Source organism: Thamnophis sirtalis, unplaced genomic scaffold, assembly GCF_051295495.1.
Source record: "Thamnophis sirtalis isolate CommonGarterSnake01/CBP01778 unplaced genomic scaffold, rThaSir2_p1.2 scaffold_5, whole genome shotgun sequence".
NCBI lineage: Eukaryota > Metazoa > Chordata > Lepidosauria > Squamata > Natricidae > Thamnophis > Thamnophis sirtalis.
In genome coordinates, this window is record NW_028261385.1 from 107437812 (window position 1) to 107463586 (window position 25775).

General features: G+C 38.5%; 1 protein-coding gene across 1 annotated transcript; it reads left to right on the plus strand.

The window, feature by feature from the left end:
• The first annotated feature begins 10 nt into the window (after positions 1-10).
• On the plus strand, positions 11-16391 carry WARS2 (tryptophanyl tRNA synthetase 2, mitochondrial). Its single transcript, XM_014058514.2, has 6 exons — positions 11-79; positions 10952-11209; positions 14417-14497; positions 14871-14956; positions 15299-15417; positions 15841-16391. The coding sequence occupies exons 1-6, from the start codon at positions 35-37 to the stop codon at positions 16287-16289; spliced, it is 1038 nt and encodes a 345-aa protein (XP_013913989.2). The 5' UTR covers positions 11-34; the 3' UTR covers positions 16290-16391.
• The last annotated feature ends 9384 nt before the right edge of the window (positions 16392-25775 follow it).

Consider the following 25775-nt stretch of genomic DNA (forward strand, 5'->3'; position numbering starts at 1 on the left):
GCGGCATCATGTGATAGCCCCCCCTTTTTCCAACATGGCGGCGCCCAGTTCTGCTCTTCGGACTCTTCAGCTTGTGCAGGTAGAGCGTAGGGTCTGGGCGGGAGGAACGGGGGAGATTCGATCCTCGAACGAGGAGAATGATATCCTGAATCAGAGTTTCGTCGCCTCGCCCTGTTAACGCGGGACAGCGTGGCGCTGGGTCGTTTAATTCAGCTCCGGAGCCTTGACGGCAACCGCGCTATAGTGTTGCTTTCCCCTTCGGGTATTCAAGTTCCTCCCCGCAATACGGCTGCTGGTCATTTTCCAAGTGAAGTGGAAACCAGTGTCGGGTATCTTTAGCCTGTTGGTCTTACCTCGACAGAATTCAGTTTTTTAAAAAAATTAAAAAACCCATCTATACTTACTGGGTAATTTGGGGCCAATCTTCGTCTTTCAGACTAAGCCAGCCCGTGATATCGGTGCAAAGGAAACAGTGGGATATATAGAGCCCTAAACTCCTAGGGATTAAAATAGATTGTAAGTGTAGCTAATAAATAAAAATAAATTTAGTGTTTGGAATTTACACACATACAGATTTTAGGCTAGTCTTCTTCCCAATATGCTAGTTTCTTATGTACAGGTATGTTAAAATAATTAGTCCCCCAGAAAAATTGATTGGCCCTAGCACTTTACAAAATCAATTCTTGTAGTTGTGATTGAATGCTGAAGCGTTTTTGCCTGTAATCTAGAGTGCATAGTATCATTTATTTAGTGTGTTTATTATATCTTAAGTGCTGCTGTGATTTTTTTAATGATAACTAGCTGCCATGAATGCTCTACTGGCAGAAAGATTTGATATACCTTGAAATAATGATACAATCTTTCATGAGACTATAACTAATTAATAACCATGGTATCAGTAAATGATGAAGACCACGACTTTAGAGTTAAAAGATGGAGAAATAAAACTGCAAGTCTGCAGTGAAATAAAAATATGTACCGTGCTTTTTAGAAAGTTAAAATAATAAGTGTTATCAGCAAAAGTTTTAAAATTAAATAGCTGGATATTTATAATTGAACATAAATTGTATCAAGCTTGATTGGCTCTACTTGGCTGTCAGGATTTTGCTTATGGCTGCACAGAACGTCAACTTTATAACTTTATGAATGGTAAGATAATATCATAAAATAATATAGAAAAATGTAAAATTAGTATATGTCTGTTATCATGATGAGTAGTGGGAGTATAAGGATACTGTGGATATCTGTAAAATGATGGGAACAGCCGGAAGTACTTCGTGGTTTGAATTTGCTGAGCCTTATAGGGTAAATAATAATACTTTGTAATAATTAACATTATAAAGTAATAATGCACAACGTCTTGGGAAGATCAGGGCTGGCCTTTTATGTTAGCAACAATAGAATACAAACTCTAAATTTGATTTCAGATTATCTAAAGAAAATTAAATCCAGTTTATGATTTCCATTCATTAATCATCCATTTTCATCTTATTTGTTAAAATTTACAAGTGGAGCCAAAGTTTATAGGGGGTCTAAAAGCCAAAATTTTGTGACTCTTACCTAACTGAGATATTAGATAGTTGTAGAACATTCCTTCTCTAAGCATGGAGAGTAGGAAAGTTATTTATGGTCAGAGACCATTATCAAGCATAGTATAATAAATGCAGTTCAATAGTCAGATTAAAAACAGGTGAAATCACAAAATAGTTATAAAGTATTACTAGAATGGTTTAAATTAAATTTATGGAAAGAAGATGAAATATGGAAGGCAAACGAAGGTATATTTATTAAAATAACCAGGGAAAAAGTGAAGAGCATTAAAAAAGGAAAAATAAATCATTTTAGGAAAAGCAAATTATCAAGATTGCTAAACAATTAATTGTCTTGCACCAATAGCAATTGTAAGACGTTTGTCAGTTGTTCTGGAGATATTTGCTGAGCTGACAAGTAAAAAGATCTAGTGATCCCTTATCCGATCACATATAACTATGGCTAGGAAAAGGAGTAATTAATTCAGTATACCATGCTGTGTAAAAAGGCATCACCACAGGATTGGTGAAACTGTTTTGTTTCCTTGAGGGAACATCAGCAAAGATGTTATAGAAGCGTAACATTTTAAAATCTTCCCTCTAAGAGGGCATAAGGCAAAATGTAGCTTTATTTATTTATTTTCCATATTTCTGGACTGCCTATCTTATCTCTCAGAGTGACCGAGTGCTATGGTGTGTGAAAGGATATTCTTTTCCCTGTTGATTCATAATCATCTGCAGTGAACAAAGAGCCTGGGGACTTGGGGGGGGGGGGGAGAGAGAACCTTTAACCAGTGGATAGTAATACAAATCCATGCACCAGTTCTATTTTAATCAGAATAAACACTCTCACTCCTTAGTGCCACATTAGTTACACATGGAGTCACTTGGAGTAATTCTTAAGAATTTGGATTTAATCCTTTCCAGAGGGGCCAAGGAGCTACAAGGTCCCAACTGAATACCAAACAAAAGTTGAATATATGCCTTAGTCAAATGAAAATTTAACAGTGATGGGATATGCTGTGCCCTTCCAGAAAAGCTGATTTTAGGGCATTTTGGATTTTATAGTTTTGGTATGTGCTATAATTGAAAAAACAATGAAAAACCATGCCCAAATATTTTTAAAGGTTTTTTTTAGCCACCAGGCATGCAGTCTTGGTCACATTGCAAAAATTAAGACCTTAATTTTAATGTAATTATTTTAAGTCATTATTTATTTCATTTATTAAAATGAATTTTTTTAATCAGTGGAATGGCTCACCTCCAGAAGTTAGAAGCAAGTGCTCCAACACTGAAGGTTTGCAAAAAGAGATTGCATGATATTGGGTCTCTTGCTCGAGCAGGAGGATTAGAAGACCTCCAAGATCGCTTCCAACCCTATTATTCTATATTTTATGTTCTTAAGTGCTTCCTCAAAACAATCAGGGTCTGCAGCACTATCTTAAAGCACTATATTGTGACGAATGAAGGTGAATATACATGTCCCAGGAAATGTTACAGGATCCAATCTGGGTTGGTCACCAGTACCAGAGGTTTCTTAGCCTTCAGACTTATGCTGGACCCCATCCTCAGGAAACCTCTCTCTAGCAGAGTATGTTAGAGCAAATTTTTTGGCTAAATTTGGGGGATGCCGATCCAAATTACGGTACTTATTTTTATCACAAGCAGTTTTATATATAAATTGAAGAAAAGGGGAACCAAAATATATCTCTTATTCCTCTTCAAGTTGGATTTTAGTTGATACATGCCTCACATGCTGCCATGAAACTTTATTGTGGAGTTGTTTTGAACCTGGCTTGATTGAATAATTTGTGCTAGAACCGTGATGGCGAACCAATGGCACGCATGCCTGATGTGGCCCATGGAACCATGTCACCAGGCACGTGCAGCGTTGCCCGTTTCTCTTCTGGGTTTTTGGCGCGCATGCGCATCTGACAGTCAGCTGGCTTTTGTGCTTGCAGCAGTGCTGGAGACCAAAAAAGCTGGTCTTCAGTTTTCTGGCGTAAGCATGCGTGCTGGCAAGCTGATTGGTGCATGTGCATGTATGCCAGTAACCAGAAGACTTGCTGCCCAGTGTGCATGTCGGAAACTGGAAGTTCATTTTCTGGTGCATGTATGCCATCTGGGCAGCTCCTCTTCCTGGTCCCATCCCAGACAAGCATGCTCACACAAAGTGCTCCCTCTTTAGCACCCAGTAGTGCACGCACACGCATGCTCATTGGGCTAGAATATTGCACAATTAAGATGTAATCAAAGATAGTGTGTCCAGCTCTAAAACCTGCTTGTTCATTTCTCAAAATACACTCTACATTGACCCAGCTAGTTAGTTTTTAACTGCCTCTGTTGTTGGCTGGAGATGAAACCAAATAGTAATGCCATGATTACATGGAGTAAACAACAACAACAAAAAAACCCTTGGTCCTGGGGCAGGAGGATATGAGATTGAGACCAGAGATAATGACTCCAATGAACTCATCCCTGTATTGTCCGTACTTTTCATTTTTCCTTTGACTAATTAGTACCACTCAAATGGAGTTCACGCTGTAATTTCTGTTGAAGTCTTCGTTGTTGGTAATAGTTGCAGTTCAAGATGGAAACCTCTGTATTGGGATTATTGTGGAAATACAACGTTTTATAATAAGGTTTCTTGGTGAGAAAACATGTTATTTAAACTTCAGTTTTTCACTTGCTAAATCATTCTTGATTTACATGTCACATTCATAATCTGTTATATGGCAGAGATTATATTGAGACTATGAGTAAAGATATTAGATAAACTGTTCCTAAATTTCTGGACTTTTGTTTGCTCTCAGTTTCTAGTTTATGACAATGTGTTCATAGAAATATTTTTATGTTAACTAAATTTAAATCTTATATTACACAAATTACTATCTTTAATATGCATACACCTTTGCTACATTTTTTAAAAAAGCATTACATTTTTAATTATGTTCAAGAAATAAAATTTATGTAACTGTGAAAGGTTTCTAACTACTGCATGTTCTACTCTATGTGCTCTGTTAAGGACTTCTCATTTAATGTATTACAGTATTCTTCAAACAGTGGATTAAGAACCATGAATTGCCATGCTTTTCTATGCCTAGTTAGTTTATATTTATTTATTTATTTATTTATGTGTAATAATGATGAATAAATTATATATTTTTGATTTTCTAAATGTTGTCTCACAAGAAAAATACTGTTTCTGGATAGATTACATTGTAATTTACGAATAATAAACTCCATTGTTATTTTTCATTCTTTGGATAATTTACTTAGGCAATTTTCCTTTTTCAGGAATGAAAGGAAACAAAAGAAAAATGACCAGGCAAAGGGTTTTTACCAGCCAGAAACGAATATCAGCTACTCTCAGCTAAATAAGTGGATTTTTTCATAGTATTTAGTTAAAATTGTTATTACTGCATTAATAGCCTGGTTGTTATCTTGAAGCATGATTTGGAAAATATGTGCAATTTGGCACAATTTGAAAAATATGTACCTTTATTTAAAGATAAGACAGTTCCCAACATCTTGTTTGTCCTCATGATTTGCCTTTGCTTTATTGGCTTAAGTTTATATCCAGGAAACCACTAAAACCATATGGAATTCTGTGATTCCAATTACAGTTAAGGACAAATAAGAGAGTAGTCTAAGAATGATTTTTCTGTTTCCTGGGCTGCTGCTTCTACCTCATTAATCAGTGTTCAAATGGTCTAAGAGAAACAGTTTGCTGTACTGCCAGCAGAGCAGCTTCATAGCGGCTTCTTCATCCCTTTCCCCACCCCCTGTATGCCTTCACAGTGGGGAAAACTAGAGAGGGAAACCATCAATCTTCTTTGTCACAGATGTCAGCAGTGATTCGCTCCCTTCTTCCTGTGTTGTCCCTCACTCCCATGCATTCATGCATAAGCACACACCACCTGTATTTAGAATTAGCTTTCTTCACCTGCTATGTTCCACAGGCACACATTATGGGTGCATAACATTCCAAAATGCAAGCCAATTGTGATGGCATAGAGAATTTTGATTAGTATTTTTCAAAGGAAAGGCCCCACGTACATGGTTCTAGGCCAAACCCTGGGGCCCCAAGTGTGCAAAGGAGCCTGTCTCCTGCCTGGGTTAGTGATTATTGGTTGTGATACTTTTTTTGGCTGCTATATATTTTTAATAGTTGTTATTTTTATTAATATTCATTGACTAGAGTTTCTTGTTGAAATGGGTGGCTGTAGAGATAGACAGACACAGACAGACAGAAATAGACAGACAGACAGACAAACAGAGTGATAGACAGATAGCAATGGATGGGATGGGATGGAGGGATGGACAGACACAGTAATGCTTACTTCTTTACTTACATATCATATAGATACCACCCATCTCCCTCATAGAACAACTCTTTGAGTGGTTGGTATTCTTCTTCATATTTTAACCGCAAGGACATAAAGCATTTACCTAATAATAACATAATTTCAGTAAGTGTTTTTAGAATTATTTAATTAATAGAAAGGCTATTGTGATTGGGATGTGATTGACATGTCAAATAATTGAAATAATGTATATTGGAGTCCAGGGGAACAAGAAATGAAAATAGGGTAAAAAATTGGAAAATGTAGATTAGATTTTTGTTCTTCAGCAAGTCATTAAGAATATATGTAAGTGAAAATATGTTATGGTACGTTTGTTCATTTGGACAAAGAATATAAAGTGTATATAAGACTGAAGTATGGAATATTTGAAGTGAATATGGAGATGAAAGTTGGTTGCTGAATATGGTAAAAACAGAAAAAAAGTGTATACAAGTATAATTGACATGCTTAGGAAATGGTCAACACTAAATAGAAACTAAGGCAAGACTGTGTAATGCCTCTTTGGGTGTTTAATTTACTTATGAATTAATGTATGGAATGCTTATAGTGATTTTAGAGTGGGTGTTGTTTGGGGATATGAATGTGAATGTATTTTGGCATGTACCCAAATTCTCTGTTTTGGCTGAGAATCCAAATAATTTGCAATTAATTTTATATCAAGGAACATAGATCGGAAAAATATAGTAATATATCAATAGTAAAATAATTGGGTTTGATGGAGAAAATGCAGGGAATGATTGTAAATTAGGTATTTCGTATTCTTGGTATACACATAGAAAAATGAATGGAGACTTTTTTTTAGCTACACAGGTGCTGATAGAAAGATTGTGGATGATATGGTGATCTAGTGTAAAACTTTGTCAAAATAATGTGATATGGAGAGAATGCAGGAGGGCTGAATTGCAAAACAAATGCATAAAGGCAGAGTGAATAGGTCATGAGAGGAGTAGGAAAGTGATGGAGCTGAACTTGGAAAAAGAGGTGAGAAGAGGAAAGAAAAAAAGCAATGTGTCTACCAGATAAAAACATTGTGGAAGCCAGTTGATTGTAAGGATAGAAAGTTATGAAGAGATACAGTGAAAGGTATTGATATAAAACTGCTGGAACAGTGATTAATCTTTTACAAATCCGTACAACCTATGTCTGTCTCTCCACTCTGTACCAAAGGCCCAAGCAACTCTGCTCAGAATCTAAATTGCATTGAGACATTTTCCCATGTAAAAATGGCTCTAGTCTGAATTTGCATTTCTTGCAGTTTATGTTTCCTTCCAAAGGGAGTTCCTCACTTTCTTTCTCTTTCTAATCCTTTACTGACTCCAAATCTTTTGAGTATACAGCTCTGATGCCTGACCTCAACATTTTAGTGAAGCACATTCCAGCTCCATGATTTCATGACACCAAGCTGAACTCCCTGCTAGGCTGCCTTCTGACTCTTGCTGGGTGGATAAACAGTGAACAATGCTTATAGAAGACCAATCAACTAGGTATGGCTTTAGTACCATGGTTTCAAGAATTCTCTTTTATTCCTCTCAGTAAACTGAAATGGTTTATGCTGCCTGAATCTTTCACTAATGAAGAATCAAAAATAAAAACACCGTACAATAATTATATACCGCTTAAGAAGAAATGTTACGAACAGCATAAGAGCAAACTTCATCATCTCATCACTTAGTTCAGGGATGTCAAACTCGTGGCCTGAGGGGCGGATGTGTCATGTACTGACCACGCCCCCCCCCCCGTTTAGCAAAGGGGGGGTTGTGATACATCACGTGTCATCGCGAGTTTGACACCGCTGACTTAGTTCATCAAAAACATTAGCCACATACATCCTTCTTGTTTTACTATCATAACAGACAATTTATTTAACTGCCGATGTCACTCCTTTTTCAGTAATTGAGAATCAGGTTAAGGTATTGGACTAGGAACGGGGAGACTTCCCATTCAAGTCTAGTCCCAACCTTACAAGTTCCCTTGGTTACTACCTCAAAAGGGGGGGGGAGTTGTTGTTTGGAAGTAATGAGATGAGGGATCATGCTGTATTCTGCCTTAAACTTTTGTTTCGAAGGCAGAATTACGAACCAAATATTATCCTGTTGTGCCCATATCCTTGAGAGTATCTTCACTGTTCTGTAATCAGTATTAATCATCTTTAAAATTTTAAATGTGCTTCTTTCTTAAATTTTGTTGAAATTCTAGTTATAGTACTTTTAGCTAAGTATTTTCCTCAGGAGGTAGTACAATACTTGGAAGTATATATTCTCAGATTGTTATCGAAGTCCATTCCGGCTGGATGACTTGCAGGTGATCTCTGTATCTGCAAATCTATATAATTCAAATGAAATTGAACTCCTGAATAAACGTAAATAAAACTATGCTGTTAATCACTTGGTTTAATTTAATCTGTTTCTTTAAAAAGTTTCATCATGATTGTTTTAGTGGTATGGTTTATTAACAAATTAAGTTTAAAACAAGAGTAATTTCTTCCTCCTCTCTCTTTTTCTGAAATAGTTTTAAATGCAGCCGTGGAGCCTTGCTTGCAATTCTCTCCTATTAGTAAATTTCTTCCACCCAAAATTCAAAGCTGGGTAGAGACACCTTTGCTGCAGATGTCTTGGAAATGGGGAATAGCCTCTTAAAGCCATTTATGCTCATCAGAATTGTCTGCTGTAGCCTTTGGGTGACACTTGAGATTCCAAGCTCTGAGAAGGGCTGAGGGGAGGCAGTGATTGTAATTTGGAGGAAAATGGGATTCTTATTAGAAGTCCTAGTGATACGTTCACCTCTTCCCAGCCTTAAACACTGGCACATGGAAAATATTTAAAATAAAAATATTTCCAGTTGATTTGGAGGTATATAGGATGTTTAAGTGCAATAGATCAAATTCTGACAGCCTGGATTGCTGAGAGACTGGTCAGCCTTAGAGGCTGGGAGGGGAAGGGGGGGATAAAGCAAGCTTCCTAAGATGTTGTAATTTAACTAAGCCCTACATATGTAATTGTTTTAATCTTTTCTCCCAGAACTTAGTTGTTCCCAGGCGTTTAATCATCTTGGTTTCTCTCTGAACTCTCTCCAGATTATCAATATGTTTCATTGTTGAGGTATCCATAATGGGTCTCATTATATTAAGAGTTTTTAATTCTGCATGTAATATGATCTATCCTTAATCTTTTTTATGTTGTTAAAATAGATGTTTAAAAAATTAGCTACGGTGTGGCTAGCCTACATGTTTAATGAACCATTTTCCCTGCCTGCCTGTTCAGGTTTTTGTTAAAACACAGAAGTGACCTTTCTTTTTTTATTTTTTATTTTTAAAAAAAAGAGGACACAAATTGAAGGTGCCCTATTCTGAGGTTGATATCAATCCACGTACACAACACTTATCTCACCAAGCTATCCAGTCTATCTTGGAGAGGAGCCTTCCCTGCCATGGTACCTCTGAATGTCTTTTATTACAACTTTTATTTATTAACATGCCTTGGATTGATTATTTTTAAAAAAAAAAAGAAAAACATGGGCCTTATATTTAGCTATGGGGTCTCCAACAACACATCACTGTGCCACATAAATTTTGAAATGGAGCTGAGTTTCAAAAGTACCCCATGATATGGCATTGGTTCAAAAAAAAAGGAAGTAAAAACAAATTCTTCTGGATGAATGGAATCCCTGGAGTTTTTTAAAGAGCAAACCTGTATCCTAAAACCTAAAAGAATGTGAGGTTTTAAAAAATTCTATCACTACTGGAAGTGGTGAGCTTGGCACCAGGATGCAGATTTTGGAAGCAAGGGCCTTTTTTTAGCTTATAGTGCATTTCTAGTCTTCCCTGTGTATTTTTCAGCATTAAATAACTTTTTCAGCAGAAGTGATCATTTAATGTGAATGTGAAATTTGCTTCATCATTTAATATGGAAGGTAAAGTTAAAGCGACCACCCAGGAAGTAGCTTTACTCTTGAGAGATGGAACTGTCAGACCTTTACTGATGATTGATGATTTCAACCGATTCCTTAAATAGCCTAATACCCATGTTACAGCCCAGGTTCTTTTTCGAAGCTTGCTGAATAATCCAGTTCTGTTTAGACAATCCTATTTTAGGCTTTCCATTTTGTATCCACAAGCATGCTTTTCTCTCAAATCAGTGGATGGGTAATGCATAAAAGACATCCAGGTAACCAGAGAATGAGACGGTTAGGAAAAAGAAATTGAATAACTAGAAGTTGATAGGATGATGCTACAGTAAAGAATGTGTGACTATGTATTGTGCAATGGGAGCTTGGGATTTTGTTCCCAGTCTCATCTATTTTTCACTCCATTCTGTCACTAAAGAAAAATACAGTGCACTAGTACATACAGTAACTTCATTTTCATTTTCTCTTATAAGCTATGTGCCCATTGTTACTTTATACCGCAGTGTTATTGTCTTTCATAATACACAGAACAATAAAAGAAAAATTGCCTCTAGAATTAGGCGACTTAATGTAAAGATACTGAATAGGGAAAAATCGTAGATTTGCTCTTCCATCACCTTTCTTTCAGATCAAAATGAAAGCAGTGACTAGATAATATTTGGATTAATTATTGTATGAATTTTGTTTATTTTGCTGGAAAAGCTTAGATTGAAGCTGTTTGTGAGAGTAGCATAAAAAATACTATAGCAATAGCAATAGCACTTAGATTTATATACTGCTTCATAGTGCTTTACAGCCCTCTCTGAGTGGTTTACAGAGTTAGCATATTGCCCCCAACAATCTGGGTCCTCATTTTACCAACATCGGAAATATGGAAGGCTTGAACCCCATCAGAACTAAACTCCTGGCAGTGGGCAAAGTTAGAAGACTGCAATACTGCATTCCAACCACTGCGCCATCAGGACTCTATACAACCTTTTAGTATAAAGTGGTATTTAATGGGCAGCCATTGTGACCTTAGTTGTGCTGCTTCCCAAACTTGTTGGATTCATCTGAGCTTTGTGGGAAGAAGAGCATACCTGCATGAACTATATGTGAGTTGTCCGTGATAATTTACTTATATCTAAACCTATGGTTATGGTTTTCTTACAGAACAAAGGTCTGAAAAGAATATTCTCAGGAATTCAGCCAACCGGGATTCCTCACCTGGGGAATTATTTTGGAGTCATCACAAGCTGGGTGAAGCTACAGGAAGAATGTAGTTCTGTATTATACAGCATTGTGGACCTCCACTCCCTCACCATACCAAGAGAGCCGGCTGTTTTACGTGAAAGCATCCTAGACATCACTGCTGTTCTCCTGGCCTGCGGTATAAACCCACAAAGATGCTTCCTTTTCCAGCAGTCCCAGGTCAGCCTCTTCCTCTGGAGGTTTCTGCATGGTTTTTCTAGAACATACTCTGTGTGTGTGTGTGTGTGTGTGTGTGTGTGTGTGTGTGTGTGTGTGTGTCTTTATGCTGTTGCCCACATATCTACACCAATATTCAAAGCTTATTTTGAATAGTACAGATGGACAATGGACAGGAAAGATTATCAGCCTTTTAGAAGAGCTGCTTCTGGGCTCACTTACAAAGGATAAACATTTTGGCCAGTTACAATCTTTGGAATGAAAGAGCAAGTGGCTATGCCTCAGAATCTTCATCTTGTTTCCTTTATAGCCCTGGTGTACATTACAGAATTAAATGGGGAAGTGAGAATAGAAGAAAAAATGTATTATGAAGCTGAGTTTTTATGGTTTGAGTACTTGCACCGCAGTGTGGAGGAAGAGTTTCTGTAAGGAAGAGGAAGGAGTTCCATTCTGGTGTTAAATTGCAATGGTCCAAAGAAGGAATAGGAAGTGTCTGATGGTTGTAGCTTTAGCATAGCATCAGCATCTCTGGGAACTGGAGAGAAAATAATTGGTGCTGACAATAACAGCAGCAAAGGCAGGAGGGAGAATTTAAAATAATTTTGCATTGTTTATGAACTCTGGAGTAACATTTTTAAAGAGAAGGTTCTGCACCATTCAGGCAGAGTTCGAGGAATGAGAACCTCGAGCGTGTGAAGAGAACAGACACGCGGAGGGTGGGAAGCTTAAAAGTGAAACACATTCTTTGCTAATTCGTGATTGCTACAAGATTTGTTGAATAGGTTGCAGGGGGATTCAGTTTATATAACACATGGAGCCATAAACCACTAATTATATAATACGATAAGCCAGAACCAAATAAACTACATGATTTAATGCAATGTATGAACAGAAGCTAAGTGCAACACAGTGTGGAACATAACCAATTATACTGAAGACTGCGAGCATGCTTCTCGATTGCAATCTTGCATTTAAGTAACACAGTAATATTTTCATTTGCTTATTTTCTGCCCCTTCCCTCCCTCAAAGCAGATGATCCTTATTAACATTGATTTAATGGTAGGGTTCTGCCCTAAGTAAATAGGTACAGAATGAACATGAATGTTTTGTGCCAGTGAAATAATTTGCAAAATACCTGCATTGGGGTACCTGAATTTATTGTTCTGGCTTTAGTTTGTCCTTACCAGCAGGAGGCTGACCCAAGTGGCCACAGAACCTGCTGATCTGGTGTTCCATTTATTGCCACTACAAACGCAAGGCTCCCAGTGCTTTCTTTTCAGTGCCACATTTGAAATGCCCAAAGGTATGCAATTTGGCAAGTCAAGGCAGAAGCGTGTATGAAAAATAGGCATCTTGCATGAAAAAGTTTTCCAAACTCTCTCTCTCTATGAAAAGCTTTTTTCATTTGGGACATATTGAAATTTTAACGGGTCCTAATGTTTATTTAATGAAGAAGAAAGACAAAAAAAAGTTTGGAGAGTGGATGTGACAGTACTGGGAGGCAGCATAATAGAAGAGAAAGAACTGGAGAAAATCTAAAAAAATGAAGATTTGCAAAAAGAAGCAGAATGACTTTGGCAAAAGAAAGCAAAGATAGTTCCAGCAGTAATAAGCCTTGTCCCTAATGTGGCATTCCAACAGCTTCATCAAAACAAAACAAAAACCCAAGACCAGCTGCAATAGTTAAAAGAATTAAGATTCTCCCAAGAGAAATGGCAAACATAAAAAAAGAACTAGAATATATCAGAAGAGAACCTTTCGGAATATTTGATTTCAAATTAACACTGTTGCATAAGAGAAGAGAGAAAAGAACCAGTGGGAGGCAAAACATTTAACAAAAACATTCTAATAACAACCTGGCTAAAATATGTTTAGTAGAGTATATGTTTAAGTCAGATAGCATCTTCTTTATTTGATATTAATATTCTTTGCTCTTTCAATGGTTTTTACAAGGAATGAAATGGTTCTTTTTCTTAGAATTAATGTGCCAGATTTTTTTTTGTTTTTCAGAATTAACAGTTCTGTACTGACATAAGACAGAACCAAAAATGCTCTTGAACACAGAATGACAGATTCCGCACTCAGTTCCACAGAGCTACTGTTTGAGCTCCTGCTTTTGATTGCAGATTCAAATTGACACAAATGTGGTTCTCCAGCTGAAGAGTGTCACTTTCCAAAAACAGAGCGGAAGAATTTTGCTTTAATTTGCTGCCACAAGCTAATACTATTTTTCTGGCCATTAATAACTGTCTTTTGAATAAAGTCTGGCAATGTATTGCCAATAATCAGAGCTTTGATTTAACTGTTTCATTGTTTCTATTATCCATAGATTTTTTGGTAGTTTGGATCAGAGTGATCTGGAACTGCTATTTGGCTCTGAATCTCATTGGCTGAGTTAAAAAGGGAAAAATCTGGAAAAGCTGCCAGAGGGATACATATGTGAAATCATTCAACATTAATACAACAATCAGTTTATTTTAAAAATGTAGTTTCTTAGAAAACTATCCAAGGAAGATTAGATTAACAGTAACCCACAGAAAACAAAACGTACCAGCATATATAAGAATTTACAGTCAGAATCCAAAGATAAAGGAAAGACATTGGTCAAATAACGTTGACCATCAAAGAAAAAAGCTAGGGTTATTTCTCCTGGAAGACAAATAATCAAGAAACAGTCTCAAAACTAGTGGCTCATCAGGGCTCCGTTCCATTGTACCCACCACTGGTCAATTGAACTGAGCTGCTGCCGCCGTTGGGGAACACTGGAGCCTTCGCTGCAGCTGATTGGCAGTTGGATCGGCCTCCTGGAATACTGCCAATCAGCTGTTCTAGGTGTGGGGATGGCCGCTGATCGCCTCCATTTGATGGCTGCGATTCGTGCTCCATTCGACGACACTGCACTAACCCCCCTACCCCCACTGCAATATTCACTCTATAAGTGCGTCTTATAGTGCAAAAAATACGTTATTTAAAGTGAAAAAGTATTTTTACTAATTTTGGTGTGATATACAAGTAGGCCAAGTCAGCAAGTTGAACCTAGAATATATTTTTGGGAGCTAAAATAACCCAATACATTAAATAAACAAACATACACACACACACATATACACACAAACAATCCTTGCCTTTATTTGGAAGGATATCTTCCAATTGGTGCTGAGTTTTTATTAAAAACACAATGTACTTATTTTCATATTTCATTTATTTCAGGTGCCTGAACACTCTCAGCTTAGCTGGGTCTTAGGGTGTTTGATAGGCATCCCACGTCTGGAACATTTTCCCCAGTGGAAGGTAAGATTCCATTGAGAAGACAGAGGTGAGCTATCTAGGAAAGTTCTTCTCCATCACCTCAATAGCCCATTCTTCTGACTGTGCATAAACATAAAGAAGAAGTGGGAAAGCTTGATGATATCGCTGAGATCACTAAATATTTGAATCCTCTATTTTTCAGGTTTTTTTAATTGCACTTTTTGTAGGCTGCTCCTTTAAAGAATTTGCTTAAGTGACTTTCTGATTCTCTATAAATAAATAAATAAATAAATAAGCAAGCAAGCAAGCAAGCAAGCAATTTCTAGGTTTATGGAAAAACAACCTAGCCTAATTTTGACTACTTTATTCAAATAATAAAGAGATTAATCAATGTTATATATTTTTCTACCACTAGCTTAAAAAGGCCAGTCAGACAAGTGGAGGAACTGTTGGGCTCTTCACCTATCCTGTCCTTCAAGCGGCAGATATTCTTCTCTACAAGTAAGAATGACAGTTTCCCTATTTGCAGATGGAATGTAATATAATGTGGCAGAGAAAAGGCACAGCTGGGTTACTGAGAGCATCTAACTCCCTCCAACAAAATGGTATCAACCGTGGAACAGATACCCTGCCCTCCACCTTAAGAAGTGCTAATTGCTCTGTAGCAGATCTTATGGAGAACATACTGCTGAACGCTTGGAAGGAGAATAAAATTTCCTTCTGCTCCAGCTTCCGTAAATGACCAGCAAATCTAATTGCTCTATTTAGCACTCATTCTTCAGTTTTCTGAAGGAGTTTGAAATAAGCAGATAAGATGGCAGAGTTTCCTTTTTCATTTGAAAGGTCAACACATGTTCCTGTTGGAGAAGATCAAATCCTCCACTTGGAGCTGACTCAAGATACAGCCCGCCACTTCAATAAGAAGTATGGGGAGTTCTTTCCAGTACCCAAAGCCCTTCTAAGTGAGTAATAAGAATAGTGAAAAGCACAACGAGGCACTGGTTGAATAATATCAATATGTTTTGGATGGGAGGAGGAGGTTGGGCAACTATCAAAGAAAAGAAAATTCAACAATGAAGCTTTTTGGCAGTCTGAAACAAACATATGTCATCATTCCAACTGGGAAAATATGTGTAAGGCCACAAAAGCTATATGAAAGGCTGCCTGTCAGATCTAGAGGGTAGTTTGATACTCTGCATCGCATGTCCATCAAATCACTCTGCATCTGATGAAGTGACTTGCAGCTCACAAAATTTAAAATAAAAATTGGTGAATTTTAAAAAGATGCTGCCAGACTCTTTCTGATTTTGGGCTATACTAGACTAACATGGCTCTTTTCCTATATTATGTACAGGTTGTAATTTCCTCTTTGCTTTTGATTATAGCCTCATCCAAAAAAGTGAAGTCCCTCAGAGATCCCACATCGAAGATGTCAAAATCAGACCCTCATAAATTAGCCACGGTGTGCATCACCGATAGTCCTGAGGAGATCAAGCTGAAATTTCGCAAGGCTGTCACAGACTTTACCTCTGAAGTGACCTATGATCCCGAACACCGCCTGGGAGTCTCCAATCTTGTGGCTATTCACTCTGCTGCAACAGGACTCAGCACAGAGGAAGTGGTACAGCAGAGCATTGGCCTGGATACGGCCCATTACAAGGCAATGGTGGCTGAAGCGGTCATCGAAAAACTTGCACCCGTTAGGAATGAGTTTAAGAGATTAAAAGAAGACAAATCTTACCTGGAAGAGGTTCTGTCATCCGGAGCAGAGAAAGCCAGAGAACTTGCAGCTCCTGTATATTGGGAAGTTAAAAGATTGGTGGGGTTGAACTGAATCCAAGAAAAAGTAGCTACCATCTTTCATTACTTCAGTTTGTGCTCTACTGTATGTTACAGTCCTCTGTTTTGAGGGTCCAAAAGAAGACTGATTAACAAATCTTTCCCTCACATGTATTGATTTTTTTTAGAGCACGGCTTGGAGAGTATGTGTGTGTGTGTGTGTGTGTCACTTCTGGAAGAAACCCTTCCCATTTCTGCCACACAACAGACCCTTTGCCACTAGTGGCTGCAGTTCATCATTCCCAGGATCATGAGTGGTGGAGACAATTGTAGCTGATCTAGGTTTGGTCTGTCCTCAAAGGCAGAAGGTGGGAAGGCATTGAGAATTAAGATCTTTTAAGAAATGTCTTGTAAAAATGCTGTGAAGCCAGCTCAGCTGAAAACTTTTCTCACTGTTGAGACTTTTAAAAAAAATGATCCCCCTTATTTTTATAAGTAACTCAAGGGACTGAACATACCTAATACACCTCCCCACAACAACCTTGTGGGGGGGGGGTGTGAGGCTGAGAAAGAGTGGCCTAAATTACCCAGCCAGTTTTCATGCCTAAAGAGGGATTAGAACTCGGAGTCTCCTGCAGGGGTGGGATTCTACGGTTCGGGGGAACCAGTAGCTGTGAAGATCAGCTGCGAGAGAACCGGTTCGCTCCAACCTTCAAATGGGCCTGGTCCCACCCACCATCCCTGGGCTATACTCACCTATATTTCCTTGTTTTTTAGCCCGGTTGATAGGCGCGGCAGAGCTGATTCCCATTCCTCTGCTGTTTTGGTGCGCCTCAGCTGCAGTAGAAGGCAAGTCCTTTAGCAAAGTACGCACTCAGTGAACCGGTTGTCGGACTGGTTGAATCACACCACTGGTCTCCTGGTTTATAGTTTGGTGCCTTCACTACTAGACCACAACTTGACCCTTCGTTGCTCCCAGGTCTATGACAGCAACTTTCCTGAGAGGAAAGACAAAAATATAGCAAAGCCCTGAAGGAGCTTTAGGCTGAAGACGCTCAGTGAAGTGATGGCTCTTGTCTTAGGGGAAGAAGGAAGCTCAATCTGGTTTGTGGTCTCAGGGATAAGATGGGGAGAGTGGCTAGTTCAGAGTTTGAAGATTCTTTAATCATTTCTTTCATCTTTTCCCTTCCCCTTTCTAGTGTGAAAGCTGCCCTAGACAACTTGGGCTTAAAGTGACAAAATGGTACATGATTCTAAGCAACGATGTTGCTTAGAATATTCTGCCCCCCTAATGCAGGCTTTGGTTCTTGCATAAGAGAGGGCATTTTATTCTGTTACAGAGCTTATGAAGACAGGAAATGGCACTTATTTTCTAAGATATATTTTGGGAAAAGTCAGCCACACATCTCTGGATATTTGAAAAGTGAGTGCTGAGTTTATAATTTGTGTTCTTTCTCAGAACAGAGAAGTTATTCCTTCCATTCTTTAAGATGTGAACTGCATCTGTGCATTTTTCTTCTGGTATGTTTGCAAGTTTATTTGCAAACAGCATAACCTATGGAAAGCAGGACAACATTATTAAACTGTGGATGTTTGACAGGCAGAAAAGCCTCTGCTTTGTGAACTTAGTTGTTTTTTTTTCATGTGGAGCCAAACTGGTTCTGAAACAGACATCTTCAAGTTTTTGTGCCTTACGTAAGTGTGTGAGCAAAAGACTGCAGCCAGAGCCAGGGTTCCCAAACAGCTGCATAGCAACTCTAACTCTCTCTCTTATTTTGTTCCATGTTTACTAACTTCATAGAAAGCCCTACAAACTCCAGAGCCAGTTTTCCAATGTCATCCCCTTCAAGTTTAGCATTGTTAGATCATGGTCTTGAGAAAAATCCCCAAATGATGTGGGAGCAGCCATAAACCTATCCAGCCGATGCTTCATCATCAGTTCTCTATTCTTCACACCCTGGCTGCGAAACTAATTCTTCTCTAAGGTTCCCAGGATTTGTGTGTAAGCATCTATGTAGACATAAAAAACATGTGTGACACGGCCTTCCCTAGCCCATTGTGTGGAAAAAGAGGGTATGTTTGTACTGCATGATAATACCTCTGGCTATTCCCTCTTTGAGGGAGGTGAACGGTTCAGAAATGTAAAATATAAATAAGTAAGTAAATACTCTACCCAGCTATAGTACTATCATGGTTGTGCCCTGTGGCCAAATGGCCAGGGCCAGCCCAAAAAGCACTGGCGCAGCCTGACAGCACCTCCTTGCATCCTGCCAAAGAGCTGATTGGTGGGTTCCTGGGAGAGTAGGAAAGTAAAGGGCAGGATGCTAGCATCTTCTTCTCAATTGCCATCTGGAAACTGTTTACACGTGGCCGCCTGCTAACCACAGACAGATTCAGCTCTCTATCCAGACTCATCAAATCGCATGTTTGAAAACAAACTCACACTCTTCAGTTAACCATTTTAGCTCTTTAGGGGGTTTAAATTCTACCTTTTGCTGGCTAATTTAAACAAATGTTCACTTTTGTGTGCAGATGTCTCTGTCATCATCAGCCACCACTGGTTTGCTTTTCAGTGTCAAATTGTAAAGGCCTTATGAGATAGGCTGCTGCAGAGAAACACTTGCAGGGTGGGGGTGGGGAGAGAATTCAGTGCTTTTCCTGCAGTGTATGATTTTTCCCAATTCTCTTTATACTCAGTGCATTAACATGAATCCCCCACATAAGCGAATATGAATTGATACAATGGAAAGAACTCTTGGGCCCGTTATCTCATTCTAAAGGCAGTGAAATATGAAAACAGTAATAAAATAGTAATAGACTTTTGTTGCTGAATGAACTGGAAACCGTGGTTGGTAAAATGATTAAAATGCTGGTGAATGGGAAGTAAGTTGTATTCATTCAGATTCTTTATTTCCATATACTATAAAAGCAGATTTCTGCTAAGAATCTTACTATTGTCGAATGTTTTTGTTGCACCGTATAGCTAAACCTTTGATGATGTTGATACAGATTTGTAATAGCATGCTTCATGCAATGTGGCATCAGTCAAGTGGATGAGGGATTTTTTAAGGAGAGGAACAATTCCGATCTCAGAAAACGCAGAATCCTAACCAAAACTCTGACAAGCCCAGACAGCACAGTGTATTTTCTTGCCCCCAGAATTGGGAAGTTAATCACTGGATGATCAATAAGACACAGCACATTTGCTATAGAACTCTTTTCAGCAGAACAAGGAACACATGCTGCCTTTTAGAAAATGATAGGATGAAAACATTGTGCAATAGGTAATAAAACTTGTACCACAATGTTCTAAAGAAACATGATTCCAGGAAGCCATAGCATAAAACGTTGAAAAATTGCTTAGTAAAGTTATGGTCTATTAAACCCCAAGAACTCCAGGTACTGGTTTTGGAATAATAAAACACCTGGGCTTCTATGAGATCTTATTTTGTTTCAGAAAATCAACAAATCAAAAATCAACGCTGAGTCTGTTGGTCTTGCATCCCACCATGCTGGCATGGGAGAAATATCTCTTTAAAAATAGTCAGCAAAATATTAATTCTGTACCTGTATCATTTGTACACCTATGCATACATTGTATACCTGCATCGTTTCTTCTATTCTCCGCTTGAAATCAGTAATGGCAGAGAGGACACAAGATCCACAATCCCCACTTTGTAAACCCAAAGTGTTTGGGAATTACACTTTGGGATTACAAAAATCCCCAAGTGTAATTCCCTTTGTTCAGAAAACAAAGGGACTTAACACTTATTCAGAAAACAGCTGGATTTTCTTGGGTTTTTTTCCCCTTCTCATCCAAGAAGCTTCTTCAGTTCTGCTGAAGAAGAACTAAGAAAATCCTTTTAAACAGCACCTTTGGGACAACCATGACTTAGATGAGTGAGAATCTCCATGTCAGGTTTCCTAAAAATGCCGTAATTGATTCATGAGTATCGACCCCTTCTCTCACTATGGCAACATTAGGAGTTGGCGCCATAGGCACTTCCCCACTTTGTGTTTCTCTATGCTCATTGCCCATGTACACTGATTTTTTTTCTATACGCATGAAATATAGAATCTTGCATGAATAGTATTAATTATTAATAGCAATAGCAATAGCAGTTAGACTTATATACTGCTTCATAGGGCTTTCAGCCCTCTCTAAGCGGTTTACAGAGTCAGCATATTGCCCCCAACAACAATCCAGATCCTCATTTTACCCACCTCGGAAGGATGGAAGGCTGAGTCAACCCTGAGCCGGTGAGATTTGAACAGCCGAACTGCACAACTGCAGTCAGCTGAAGTAGCCTGCAGTGCTGCATTTAACCACTGCGCCACCTCGGCTCTAAAAATTACTTGTTTAAAATAATTTAAAAATTAGCTTCTCATGAACCCATTAAGACAAATTGGCCTACTGGTCAGTCTGTTCAATCACCAGAAATGGCTTTTCTTGAAGTTCTGTGTCCCCATTCATTAAGTTCACTACCTCCCTGCCAGAGCATTAGGATGTCCCAACAGTTCTGTATTAACAACAAGCATGCATCAAGAAATCTACAGCAATATACGCACAACAGCTTTCTATCTTAAGCATTTTAATTCTGTTTTCATGGAATAGCCAACACTGCAGAAGACAAGCTCAGGATCCAAAAAGATCTCGACAGACTTAACCAACAAAATGAAATTTAATGTGGAGAAAAGCAAGGTTTTACACTTAGGCAGGAAAAACCAAAGATACAAGTACAGATTAGGCGAAACCTGATTAAAAAACAGAAACTGTGAGAAGGACCTTGGAGTCTCAGTGGACACTTAAACATGAGTCAGCAGTGTGCAGCAGCAGACAAAAAGGCTAATACAATCCTTGGTTGTATAAACAGGCATAGAACCAAAATCACATGAAGACCACACCTGGAATACAGCACCAGTTTTGGTCACCATATTACAAAAAAAGATGTTGAGACTGGAAAAAGTGCAGAGAAGAGCAACAAGGATGGTTAAAAGTCTGAAGACTAAAACAATATGAAGAACGGTTGCAGGATTTGGATTTGGCTAGTCTAGAGAAAAAAAGGAGTAGGGGTGACATGCTGGCAGTATCCCAGTATTTGAGGGGCTGAACACAAGAGGAAGGGTCAACTTGTTTACCAAAGCACCGGAAGGCAGGACAAAAAACAATGGATGGAAACTAATCAAGGAGAGAAGCAACCTGGAATTAAGGAGAAACTTCCTAACAGTGAGGACAACCAGTGGAACTGCTTGCCTTCAGAAATTGTGGGTGCTTCGTCACTGGAGGTTTTTATGAAGAGACAGCGCTTGCTCAAATTGTATAGGGTCTCCAGCTTGAGCAGGGGATTTGACTAGAAGACTTCCAAGGTCCCTTCTTCATTGAAATTTCTCCACTGCACCTTTTTGATATAGAGATATCTCAGTCCTCTCCATCCAACCCTTCCCCCCCTTCCTTGTAGTGTTATAATCAGACATTTCAGTCACTCTGGTCTTGGAATTTACTTAGAGGCACTGGCTGGTTCCCACTGGCTGCAATATAGCAATGGGGGAGCTATTGCCTGAGGTGGCCACTAGGGGGCAATATCATCTAAAATGCGGCATTTCAGTGCACTCCTAGAGGGCAAAATGGAATAGACAATATTTTGTATACAGCAACAAGGGTTTCTGATTTTCTTTGCCTAGAAAACTTTGGATAATCAGAAATGGACATGCAAAAGGTCTGTCTAGTATGAAACAATTCCTTGGTTGAATACTGTACACTAAAAGGTAGCTGTGATTTAAATCCAAACTACCATTTGATTGATAAAATTGTGTTTCAACACTCTGAAAGCTGCAAAATTGTTGCTCTTGCTCTGGTCTTAATGCTGTTTCACACATTTCAGATTATTAAAGATCGGAAGGGCGTTGAGCATATACAGTCAAGGAGCTTCAGCCAAGAGAGATTTGCAGCATACGGACAATGCCTGTAAAAACACTGCTTTCTGCACATACATTTTCCATTTGTAGCTTTGCAATATGAACGTGCCCTGGATGGTGGTTTAATGGCTGAAGTTATCCTCCATCCTGCTCCTTGGGTATCACTGGAGAGTCTTTGGCTTGCAACATTCCAAATGAGACCAAGGCTGACCTTTGGAATTTAATGCAATGGATATTTTTAGAAGCAGAGAAATCAGAAACTCTGGCTACTCTCGCACAAACATGATCATTATGCAAGTTTGTACATTTAGGGAGAAAGACATTGCTATGTTGCTCTTTTTGTGTGTGTTTTCATGCCCTTCTAGATATATGGAACAGTTCAGTGTTAATTAGATACATACAGAAATGTGACCTATACAATAACAACTTTCTTAGAGCTGAGAGAAGAGAGGCTACTTGTTCAGCCCTCCACCCTACAGCTCCTCGCTCCAATCCATAAAAAGTGCTTTGCTTCAGATAATTTCCTGAGGCAATGGGTATAAATAGAAAGAGTTAGTTCAATAGCCTAATTTTGTATCTTTATTGGTTAAATTTGTGTCCCATCACAGTGCTCAAGTTCCCTAGTAAAGTCATATTCAAAATCAAACATTTAGTAAAAACAATCAGTAATGTTTTTACATTAACCTTTACTAGTTAAAATGTTTTCAATAACTTTATAGTCATTCAGCATCTGCAGTTAAAAATTGATCTCCATGATACAAATCATTTTGCCTCAAACGTTAGAAACATGGACTTTCTGGGTAAGTCATGGGGAAATCAGCTTCCTACCAACCCTGTTGCAAAACAGACAAAAATGTGGTCTTGAAACTTGGGGTATGATAAAAGGCACAGCATCAAAGAGCCTAGTGGTGCAGGTTGTACCCCCACTCTGAGTGATGCCCCCAGAGTGGAATCCCTCTATCTGTACAAAGAAGTCACCAGAAGGTCAAAGTCTGAAGGACTGGAAGTAAGTCATCAAGGATTTTTGACTCTCAGCAGTTGTTTGGAGGACATGCTCCTTTTCTTTTACATCCATTTCTTCTTTTTTTCATTTTTAAATTCCAGCCATGAAAAGAAACTGGCAAATATGGAATTCACATGTACTATGGATCCCTGCTACTAATAACTAACTTTACTGGTTTAAAACCGTTTGCTACTGTACTCAGGCTTCCACCATGCTCCCAGTTAGGTGACAGCCATCTGGTCCTCAAATGCTAAGCAAGACTGGACCTGTTCAAATACTTGGGTGGAGCGGAGTTTCTGAGTTCCAGAACATTTTTGTCTCAGCAAGGTTAACATTTTGGTGATCACTTTGGACTCAAAAGCTAAGCATAAGTGAGTCTGGGTAACAGCTTAATAGAAGACAGACCACTTATGTAGGGTTGCCAGGAAAGTTGTGAGAATGTGTCCATGTAATCATCAGGAACTGAATTAGACTTACAGTACATCCACTTCACTCTGTAGAGAGAGGCTAACAATTGGCAATGATTTCATGCTTAGACTGGTGATTGATGGCAAACACTTAATAATGTGTCTGTATCATAACTTGATTTAGAACTTATTTACTGACTATTTTAATAACTAACCATACAGATTCATTTCATGGGTGCTAATGACCAAACGAGCACCTGGTTGGCTGAATCTTACCCCATAGGTTCTGCTCAGCCAACAAAACATGACAAGACAAAGCTCTGAGATCCTTCAAGGACTGACTTATATCAATACACTGTGGGGTCCAGACAGCAACAATTAGAAATAATCTATCCTTCTAATTGCCTCACAGATGTGCCAAGAAAGGCATTGCCACGGAACCAGTTACATCAACACCAGACTATAGAAGACCCCATACCATTTGATAAAAGATGTAACAGCAAGGATGTAGCTACAGATTCCATAATGTTCTCTTGGTAGCATTTTTTGTTAATTGCTCTAAAATTTCCTCTATTTGTCTTGGGGCTGCCCAAACTTCGTTGAAAAGGAAGAGTCTCTACATTTTATTGGATCAGTTACTTAAATCATCTCTGCAGTTCAGTGATTAACAAGATAATACTAGAGATTTCAGAAAAACCATCTCCAATTTTCTTAAAGTCCCCAGGATCAATTTGAAACCATCATTTCCTGATGGTTGGGCTGACTGATCTGATAGGCTTCTGCCTTCTCAAGCAGGAAAAGCAATCCTAAATCTAAACATAAGCAAACCATGATAAGAGAAAAGTTCTAAATCATTTTCTTTTAAATCAGTGCCTTCCTGCCCAGTAAGGAAAATTATATTTAGACTGCTGATGTCAATATATGGGGTTCCCCAGTTGAACTCTAAGCATGACCAATGAAGACAGATGATAGAAGGTAAACTCCAACAACATCTGAATAGCTGTAAAGTTGTCCATCCCTAGTCTAAAGTACAATCCAATAAAGTGTAGGCTCAGCCTCAAAGTTTTCATACAGGATATGAAATCCACCTCCAGTCCTAATTCAGTGACCTCAGCATAGATGGTCCGCCAATAAAAATCACTCTGGCAATTCTGAATTTCAAAAAAAATCATTTGTCAAACAAGACAGGGACCACCTAATAATGCTAATAATGCAGATAGCAGCTGACTCTCCAATCCACTCCACAATGAGAAATATTCCAGTTTGCTATTTATATGACTAGGAAATCATATAGAGACTATAGAGATAAAATGTAGTTTAGTTTAGTTTAGTTTATTGATTAGCCCATAGGCCATATCAAAATACAGAGTTCTAAACACAAATTATTAATAAAATCCTATAAAAACAATTTAAAATGAAATTGGAATAAAACACAATAATTTGATATATAGGTATGTAAAATAAGATCAAATTATGTTTCAGTATCACTCCTACAATCTACCCCAATTAGTCCCACATTTGCCGATCTCAAACCATTTTATTCAAGTACTGTGCCATATAGCAATAGCAATAGCAGTAGACTTATATACCGCTTCATAGGCCTTTCAGGCCTCTCTAAGCGGTTTACAGAGAGTCAGCATATTGCCCCCAACAATCTGGGTCCTCATTTTACCCACCTCGGAAGGATGGAAGGCTGAGTCAACCCTGAGCCGGTGAGATTTGAACCGTTGACCTGCTGATCTAGCAGTAGCCTGCAGTGCTGCATTTAACCACTGCGCCACCTTGGCTATTAAATGTTGTTTTCAAATTCTGACCACACATAAGGTCTGTTATTTTAATATGGGGTTCCTCATTTGTTTAATATATGAACCAAGGTATCTGTCTCTCACCCCCTCATACAAACAACAATCAAATAGTATGTGAGCCAAGTCTTCTACCTCTGCTGCTCCACATATGCAGATACGTCCATTACGTGGTATAGAATGGAATCTCCCATATCTGACCGTTGTATCAAGCTGTTCAAATCTCACTTGTGTAAATATCTCCCAAACATGTTTTAGCAATTGTACCTTTAAATAGCTGTCTGTTTGAAAAGTACAATGATATTTACTCAGCCATTTCAAGTTACCATCCTTACTAAGAGTAGCTGTATCATTTTGTGCTTCTATGTCCATGATTCTTTGAGCAACTCTTTTTTTAACTTGTTCTCCTGCTA